At 64.7% G+C, this 7,651-nt stretch overlaps 4 protein-coding genes across 7 annotated transcripts in view; 1 reads left to right on the forward strand and 3 right to left on the reverse strand.

Moving 5' to 3' along the window:
* Positions 1-341, reverse strand: part of HAGHL (hydroxyacylglutathione hydrolase like) — a 4,049-nt gene extending 3,708 nt beyond the window's left edge. The window contains exon 1 of the mRNA XM_081820416.1: positions 218-341. The gene's annotated coding sequence lies outside the window, so the exon portion shown is untranslated. The remainder of the gene's footprint in view (positions 1-217) is intronic.
* A 195-nt stretch (positions 342-536) lies between these two features.
* CCDC78 (coiled-coil domain containing 78) lies at positions 537-4,679 on the forward strand. 3 transcript variants are annotated; one of them, XM_081820404.1, is made up of 14 exons: positions 537-1,012; positions 1,223-1,309; positions 1,390-1,476; positions 1,716-1,868; positions 1,962-2,018; positions 2,119-2,186; positions 2,310-2,388; positions 2,492-2,617; positions 2,808-2,995; positions 3,062-3,233; positions 3,371-3,450; positions 4,196-4,262; positions 4,339-4,439; positions 4,517-4,679. In XM_081820404.1, the coding sequence occupies exons 1-14, from the start codon at positions 809-811 to the stop codon at positions 4,626-4,628; spliced, it is 1,581 nt and encodes a 526-aa protein (XP_081676530.1). In that variant the 5' UTR covers positions 537-808; the 3' UTR covers positions 4,629-4,679. The 3 variants fall into 3 exon arrangements, with proteins under 3 accessions (XP_081676530.1, XP_081676527.1, XP_081676528.1); XM_081820401.1 differs by having other exon boundaries at positions 1,716-2,018; XM_081820402.1 differs by having other exon boundaries at positions 1,716-2,018; positions 3,407-3,450.
* Positions 4,680-4,747: 68 nt separating this feature from the next.
* On the reverse strand, positions 4,748-6,230 carry ANTKMT (adenine nucleotide translocase lysine methyltransferase). 2 transcript variants are annotated; one of them, XM_006739089.3, is made up of 5 exons: positions 5,893-6,225; positions 5,613-5,717; positions 5,377-5,517; positions 5,134-5,184; positions 4,748-5,003 (listed from the first exon to the last, which is right to left on the reverse strand). In XM_006739089.3, the coding sequence occupies exons 1-5, from the start codon at positions 6,052-6,054 to the stop codon at positions 4,782-4,784; spliced, it is 681 nt and encodes a 226-aa protein (XP_006739152.1). In that variant the 5' UTR covers positions 6,055-6,225; the 3' UTR covers positions 4,748-4,781. The 2 variants fall into 2 exon arrangements, with proteins under 2 accessions (XP_006739152.1, XP_030890151.1); XM_031034291.2 differs by lacking the exon at positions 5,134-5,184 and having other exon boundaries at positions 5,893-6,230.
* The window catches only part of RHOT2 (ras homolog family member T2), a 45,479-nt gene continuing 43,458 nt past the window's right edge, over positions 5,631-7,651 (reverse strand). The window contains exons 19-20 of the mRNA XM_081820399.1: positions 6,425-6,955; positions 5,631-5,717 (exon numbers count right to left, since the gene is read on the reverse strand). Of these exons, the coding sequence (XP_081676525.1) occupies positions 6,436-6,955 (520 nt within the window). The 3' untranslated portion in view covers positions 5,631-5,717; positions 6,425-6,435. The remainder of the gene's footprint in view (positions 5,718-6,424; positions 6,956-7,651) is intronic.

The following is a 7,651-nucleotide window of genomic DNA, read 5'->3' on the forward strand; positions in this document are numbered from 1 at the left end:
TTTTTTTTTTAAAGATTTTATTTATTTATTTGAGACAGAGAGAATGAGAGAGAGAGAGCACATGAGAGGGGGGAGGGTCAGAGGGAGAAGCAGGCTCCCTGCTGAGCAGGGAGCCCGATGCGGGACTCGATCCAGGGATTCCAGGATCATGACCTGAGCCGAAAGCAGTCGCTTAACCAACTGAGCCACCCAGGCGCCCCCCGAACCGTTTCCTTACCCGCAGGGGCTACGCCAGCGCGGACCATCCAAAAGACGGCCGGACAGACACGGGCCTCAGACGCTGGCCACGGGGCCTGAAGGGAGCACGGTGCTCGGCCCGGCTGCCGCCAACGGCCTGTGCCCCGGCGCGGGGAGCAAGCGTGCGCGGGCTGGGGCGCGCGCGTTCCCGATGGGGGCCGCACGCACGGCCGGACCCGCAGCTCCCGGCCCTCCGGCGCCGCCTCCGCGAAGCCCTCCTGGCGCCGGGGCTGAGCCAGTCCTGAGTCCCCCAGCCCCTTGACTGGAACGTCTGCGCCCCCTTCCCTCGGCCTGGGGGCGGGGGAACCTTACAGTTCGTTCACCTGCCCATCCCAGCGCCCAACCAGAAACAGTAGGCACGCAGAAGGCGCCTACTCTGTGAACCCCCATGGCAGGGCAGGCACCCTGCGCGAGGACAGCAGTGACAGCCGCGGTCGCTCCATTCTGTGCTGGGCCTTCTCATGAACTCCTGGTTCCATCAGTGCCCAGGATAAATGCTGCGGCGCCGGAAACCAGAAAGGATGGGGAAGCCATATACGGAAAGAGCTGAGGGAGTCCCCCCTCCCCTCGAATGCCCTCGTGGGCGGGGCCCCCAGAGCTCCGGGGATCTGCAGGGGACCAACAGACGCCTTGGCAACACAAGCCACAGTGTTGCAGCAACAGGCCAGTAGGTAAGGCGGCACTGCACCTGGGGAGGCCAGAGTCCCTTCTGTCTATGGAGCATGCAGCAGCCACAGGCCCCAGGCCAGCGCCCCGACCTGGGGCCAGTGAGAACGTGAGTCCCTCCAGGACACTTCTGCTTCTGCCATGGGGTCAGGGGTCCAGCCTATACCCTCAGAGGCCAGGAGAAACTGCCCTAGCTCAGGCAGTGTGTGTGTGGAGGGGGTATTGGGGAGAGGGGAGTGCATGGCTGGTGGCTCCTTGGGAGTGGAGTCCACTGCCCAAGCCTGAGACCCAACTGGGGGGGGGGGTGATGCCTCTCCAGGTTCTGCCACAAGCGGAGGACTGGACAACCAGCCTCAAGACAGAGCTTCCCTCAGATCTAGAGCTGAGTGAGGAGCACCAACTGCAGGTGGGTGTGGGGGCCCTAGAGTGCTAGCTAGCAAGAGGGAGGGTCCCACAGGCACCACCTCTTACCCTGGCCACCCACAGATCTCCAAGGAGTTGGTCGACCTGCAGATCACAACGCATCACCTGCGGGAGCAGCATGAGGCTGAACTCTTCGAGCTGAAGAGTGAGGTGGGTGCTGGTATGTGCCCACATGTGCCAGCCCGAGCACATGGGGGGAGGGTGCATACCTAGGACCAGTGCTGTGAGGGGTCCAGGTACACCCATGTGATTGTACACACTCATGCAGTGTCTGTGAGTCCCCATGTCTCCTGTGTGTGCTGTGTGTCCCTGTATGTACCCAGATGATGTTGACCTACCCTGGGTGACCTGGCAGGCAGGTGCACCTGCTCACCCTGGTCACCCTGCAGGTCCTACGGCTGGAGAGCCGGGTGCTGGAGCTGGAACTGCATGGTGATTGTGCAGCCCCCCCAGAGGCTGGCTTGGGGCACCACCAGGAGCTGGCCCAGGGGCTCCAGCACAAGGCCTGGGAGCAGGGACACTCCGTCCACCACAGACCTCAGGTCACCATGAGTGCATGGAGGGCCTGGCTGGGTGGGAGCCCAACAGGGGTGCAGCAGAGGCACAGTGAGGTTGGGACCGACTCTCTCATACAGGCACAGCCTGAGGACTTCCTGATCCCTAGGGATGAACAGCAGAAGCTGGGGAACAGCGTGAGTGTGCAGCCACCTAGCCTGGGGATCTGTCCAGATTTCTCCCAGCCCAGGGTGGTGTTGGGCAGTGCCAAGAACCCAGAGCTTGTGTACCCCGCAGCTGCAGGGAGAATGGAAGCGGGTGCTGGAGCAGCACAAGGCCCAGAAGCAGGCACTGGAGACACGTGTGTGAGTGGCTGCCTCACTTGGGATGGAGGGGATCCAGACCGCACCAGGCTCAGAGTGGCTTTTCCCAAGAGCAGAGGGAGTCCCCACCCTGGGCCCAGCGGAGCTTCACATGCTTGTCCGCAGGGCAGACCTGGGCCGGCGACTGCAGGGAGCCCAACAAGAGGCCAGGACAGCTGGGCAGCGACTAGCTGCACAAGCCATGGTGAGGCCCAGCCTTACCCACTTTGAGATCTAGTAGGTGGTGTCCTACAGTCTGCAAAGGTCCACCCTGTGGTGTGTCGGTTCAAGGCTGCCTCCACCCCCAGGTGTTGTCTGCCTGCCAAGGCCAGCTGCGCCAGTCTGAGGCAGAGAACGCCCAGCTGCAGTTGCAGCTCAAGAAACTGAACGAAGAGTATGCCGTCCAGCTGCAGCGCTGTGCCCGAGTCGTGGCCGTGAGCACCGGGTGGGGTGGCCCTGTGGTGAGAGGGAGGCCTCGCGTCCTGGGGAGTCCAAGCCCAGCCTGGGTGGGCCCGCCTGCAGCTCGGCCCCCTCCGCTCCGCAGAGGGGATTGTGGGAAGCAGTGTGCGCCCGGCAAGCCCCGCCCCCTCGGCCCTGGCCCCAGCCCCGCCCCAACCCCTCCAGGAGTATGCAAACGGCGCGGGCCGGGAGCCGGCCGCGGCAGCCCTCCGCACATTCCTAGAGACCACTCTGGAGGACATGCGGGCAGCGCACCGCCGCCGTGAGCAGCAGTTGGCCCGGGCTGCTCATGCCTACCGCAAACGCCTGGCAGATATGAGCCGTAGACACGAGGAGCTGCTGGCCGCCTGCAGGTGGGCCCCTCCAGGAGACGGGCACCTGGGGTGGGGTGGCCCTATGTGACTTGGCACGTGGCTTAGTGTGCGGCAGGTGCTGGCCGACTCCACTGGGGCAGCCGGGACCCCCAAAGCTACTTTTGATGCAGCCACCTCACACCTGGAGCCACTGTCTCTGCACCTGGTCTCCGAACTTGGCCACCCGGGAGCAGCCCAGGCCAGGCTGGAGACAAAGCTCCGGAAGCTCCAGGCCCAGGTGAGCTCTCCCTGCTGCCCTACACTGGCCTTGGAGCACAGCATCCCAGAACACACCCCAGGCCCATCCCAGGCTCAGCAAAGACGCCATCCCTGAGGAGCCTGCCTCATTCAGCCAACAGAGAATCCCTCCCACAGCCCACCAGGCTCATGATGCTGCTCTTGTTCCTACAGAAGGGGCCCAATGAAGCCTCCCAGGGGGGCACGTCAGAGCCACAGTGAGTACCCTGGGGTGGGTGGTGGGGGACCTGCAGGGAGATCATTCATTTATTCCCCCAACTCTAAGCCCTGGGTGGGGCTTTGGTTGCGGTGGTGAACAAGGTGGCCCATCTGTGCCCTTGGGTTTCGGTCTGTATGAGAGACATCAATAATCACAGAAAGCCAAGTACCTGGGTTAAGTGGGGCCCTGACAGGAGAGGGGCTCACCTTGAATGGGAGGGTCAGGGAGATCCCCTGAGAAAGGCACATTTCAGTGAGACCCAGGGGACCTAAGGATGAAGAGGTGTGGTGGATGGCCAGCAGAGGCCCTGGCCCCGGGACAGGACAGAAGCAGGCTGCCTGGTGGCTTTCGCAGCCCTTGCCTCTGGGCCTCCATGTTCCAAACTGTGCAATGGGCAGGGGCTGGTATCAGCTCAACTCCGAGTTTTGAGAAATAAACTCCTAGAATGGGGGGAGGCCCCCCATCAACATTCGTACAGCACCGGGGTCACTGTCTGGCCTCGTGGCTTAGCCCTCCGTGAGCGGTCAGTAGGCCCTCTGGACCTGGGCTGCCCTGCCCCCATGTACCTACTGATGGCTCAAAGGCCCAAGCAGGGCCCAGAGTGGCCAGGTGGGCCCATGCTGTCCTGACCTTGCTCCCAGCAGGCAAGTCAGTCATCTAAGTGCCCCAGCTTGAGCAAGGTGATTGACCAACACCTGGCCTAATGCTGGCCCTCATACCTGCCCCTCCCTCTCTCCTCACAGGGGCCAGGAAGCTGCATCCTGGGCCCAGATCCACCAGAAGCTCCAAGACTTCTCCCGTGGCACCCAGGTAATAGGCAAGGCCTGGCTGGGGGCCCCTTCTCACACTTTATCCAGCCTCATAGCTTATGCCCTCCCCATGGCAGGCGGAGCTGGAACGCGAGCGGGCGCAGCTGCTAGTACGGGCCACAATGGCTGAGGAGCAACTTTCTGAGCTACAGGAGTATGTGGGCCAGCACCTCGGCAGGTGGGCCTCAGTCCCAGGTAACAGAGCCGGGCTTGTGCACAGCCAGGCAAGTGACTAATCCTGACCCCTCCAAGCAGGTACAGACAGGAGATCCTGAGGCTGAGGAAGCTCATGGGTACAGAGAATGCGTGGAAAGTGGGGGCCACAGCTCCCATCAAGCCCCAGCACCCAAAGACCCGAAGCCGCTAGCCAGCTGTCACACTCAGAGCAGAACTCTTCACAGCCAGCATGGAGCCCTCCTCACAGCACCCTCTTGGGGGGGGTGGGGGGGTCATTCCACCCAGCCCTCCACCCAACAAGAGTCAGGACAGAGTCCACCGAGTCTTTATTGTGTCCAAATGGTCAGCCGCCCTGAGAATTGGGGGCCCCAGGGACTGACGCAGAGCTGGGTCCTGGGGAGGCCTGACCAGCCAACCCACCACTACGGACATCATAGGCCCAGACACGGTCCACACCCTCACCCATCACAGCCACAGGCTGCCACGTGGGGAGGGGGTAGCGCCCCGACACCACTCGGGCCCCTTGGGGCAGCTCTGCCTGCAGCTTGTCTTCCAGCAGTGGGAGCTGTGGGAGAGAGCAGAAGGGTAGGGTATACACAATGGAACACGGCTGCCCTGCCCATCCTCCTCCAGGCCCAGCACACACACGGAGGTTGGCCTGGGCCTCCCCTGTAGCTAGCAGACCCCAGACCTACCACGCTAGGGGCCAGGAACACTGACAAGTTGTGGCAGTCCCTCAGGTTCACCTGCAAGAGGAGGGGAGTAGAGCCCCGGCCAAGGAGGTCTGGTGGGCATGTGGGCACTGTGGCTTCCAAGTCCTGGCCCCAGCCCACGCAGGTGGCAGGGGAAGCTGGGGTTGTCAGCACCGTGGCCAACCAGCACTGGAAGTGTGGAGGTCAGGTGCAGGGTCTGAGGGGCTCCCGGACTCCCTGGGTTACCTTCCAGAGGTCCTCACGGCGGTAGCAGACGCTGCCGGCACAGCCCGCCCTCCAGGCATGCAGCCGAGCCAGCCCCACTAGCCACGGGTTCAGCTCGTAGCCCACAGCTGGGCGGAGACCGCACCTGTGGGCGGCCAGCACCTGTGGGCACAGGAGACTGTGGGGACCAGAAGGAGGTGCGCTGGCGAGAACACCCCCCCTCCCCCCCCCCCGCCACACACACACACACTCCTTACGATCCTGCCATCGCCAGAGCCCAGGTCCACCATCTTTCCCGGCCGACCTCGCAGCAGCGACAACACGTGGTCCACCTGCCGCTCACTCGCACCGACATAGGGCACCTGGGCAAGGAGGCAGGCGAGGCTGGGTCCCCAAGCCTGAGTCACACGGCGGGGCGGGGAGGGAGGGCGCGGAGCCGGCCTCCGGAGCCTCCTGTCTGGGCGCAGGCGCCCTGCCCCACCTGCAGCCGGCCCCCACGCCCCGCTGGCCCCGAGGGGCAGCCCCCGGGCCCCACACCTGTAGCCGCAGCGGCACACGGCGGAAGCCGGGCTGCAGTAGCAGCGCCCACACGGCGTAGGCGGCCAGGCCTGAGCCCACCGCCGCCTGCAGCAGCTCCAGCGCGCCCAGCCGCCGCTCGCGCAGCTCCGTCAGCGCCTCGCCCGGTTCGTCCTGCTCCATGGCTGCGGGCCGCGCGGCTCAGGGTCGTCCCGCCCCAACGTCCCTCCCGGGCTCGGGTCCGAGACCCTCACGCGCCGGACGGGAGCTGGACGGCACCCTAGCCCCCACCCCGCGCCCACCCGGCTCCTAACGGAGACGCCGGAAGTGGCGGGGCGGAGGCCTCGGCTGGGCGCCGGAAGCGGCCCTCCCCTGGCGTTCCACCCGGGCCCGGGGCCCTTCCCGCGCGTTCCGGACCGCGGAACTTGGCCCCGCCGGGTCCCGCTCGAAGCCTGCGCTCGCCAGCCCTCTCGGCCCAGTCCGCGCCCCCCCCTGGCACGGGGACCCGTGGACCACACGTCCCCGCGCGGGGAGACGCAACAGAATCGCCGACCTCAGAGAGGGCTAGACGCTCCAGGGAAACGGGGTGCTGCAGCTCAAGGGAAGGGGAGCCCGGATTGGCGTGCCTGGAGCCCGGGGGGAAGGAGGCTTCTTTTCGGGGGTGGGGAGGCCGTCCCGGGGAGGCGCGTGTCCGCCCACAGGACACCCCGAAGGCCAGCCCAGCCAGGGGCAGGTGCAGGGAGGACACCTTCCGGCTCCCTCCCACAGCTGAAGGCAGTCAGTCCGAGTGCGCAGGGACTGGAGGCTGCACCGGGACCTGAGGAAGTTGGGCGCTCCGCTGAGAGGCAGGGTTGACCGGGAGATGGAGCGGACACTCCGTGAGCGTGGTAGGAGGGGAGCTGGCTCAGCCACGGGAGTGCGAGAAAGAGCCCCGAGAGAGGGAGACCACCTTCCTTCTCCAAAAAATGTCCGAACATATGTGATTCGAGAGGTGACTTGGCAAAGCCTGGCGGTGGGAGAAGCCAGCTGGGGAGACAGAGCCCTGAGCCAGGACCTCCTCCTCATCCCACCTGAGGCCAGGTGTCTCATGGATGGTAGGGACTTGGACCCATCCGCTGCCCTGGTCAAGAGCCTCGGCGTCAGACAATATAAACATGCCCAAGACCGCTGCCCCCACCCCCAAGTACAGACAGCCCTACGTGCCTGCCTGTACTTGGCCCCAGCAGCCACCAGTCCTGAAAGACAGGTGTCCCCGGGAGGCAGGGAACCCCAGTGCCCTGCTCCCAAGACCACTGGGGAGGGGGGGTGGCCCCACCTGGCTCATAGCATTCTGTCTCCTTTGGGACTGTCACAGGGCCCTCCCCAGAAAGAAAGGTTGTGTACTGGGCTCTAGGCTGGGCGTGCTTACATGGCACCCTGCTCTTGTGTCTTCTGTTCCTTGCATTATTGCCACGGCCTAGAGCAGCACCTGAGAGACACTCAATAAAAACGTGTTGACTGAATGAACGCACCCAACCCGATTCCTCAATGTACACCCCACAACGCTCATGTTCACATCCTGCACTCTGCTCCTCAGCCTTTGGGCACTGGGCAGCTGGGTGTGTACCCGTGCGAGTGCACATGCCCGGAGGTGCCCCACAGGCCAGTTTCCGTAGCCCATGGCCCCCACATACATGCTCACCCGCACCGTTTCCCCTTGGCCCCTTCCCCCAGGGCAGGCATGAAGCCCCTGGCCCAGGACTTTGAGGCATGTCTTGGAGCACCCTGGGGGCTCCTTCGG

The sequence above is a fragment of the Leptonychotes weddellii genome, chromosome 5, assembly GCF_054177405.1.
Source record: "Leptonychotes weddellii isolate Sample4059 chromosome 5, ASM5417740v2, whole genome shotgun sequence".
Classification (NCBI taxonomy): domain Eukaryota; kingdom Metazoa; phylum Chordata; class Mammalia; order Carnivora; family Phocidae; genus Leptonychotes; species Leptonychotes weddellii.

What these genes read in the sequence shown, in the direction of transcription:
- CCDC78 (XM_081820401.1), top strand. Translation starts at nt 809, where the DNA reads ATGCCCTCGTGGGCGGGGCCCCCAGAGCTCCGGGGATCTGCAGGGGAC. An exon ending in GACCTGGGGCCAGTGAGAAC is followed by an intron (nt 1,013 to 1,222) that starts GTGAGTCCCTCC and finishes ATGCCTCTCCAG; the next exon opens with GTTCTGCCACAAGCGGAGGA. An exon ending in TCTTCGAGCTGAAGAGTGAG is followed by an intron (nt 1,477 to 1,715) that starts GTGGGTGCTGGT and finishes GTCACCCTGCAG; the next exon opens with GTCCTACGGCTGGAGAGCCG.
- ANTKMT (XM_006739089.3), bottom strand. Translation starts at nt 6,054, where the DNA reads ATGGAGCAGGACGAACCGGGCGAGGCGCTGACGGAGCTGCGCGAGCGG. An exon ending in GTGTGCCGCTGCGGCTACAG is followed by an intron (nt 5,718 to 5,892) that starts GTGTGGGGCCCG and finishes CTCCTTGCCCAG; the next exon opens with GTGCCCTATGTCGGTGCGAG. An exon ending in GCCGTGAGGACCTCTGGAAG is followed by an intron (nt 5,185 to 5,376) that starts GTAACCCAGGGA and finishes CTCCTCTTGCAG; the next exon opens with GTGAACCTGAGGGACTGCCA.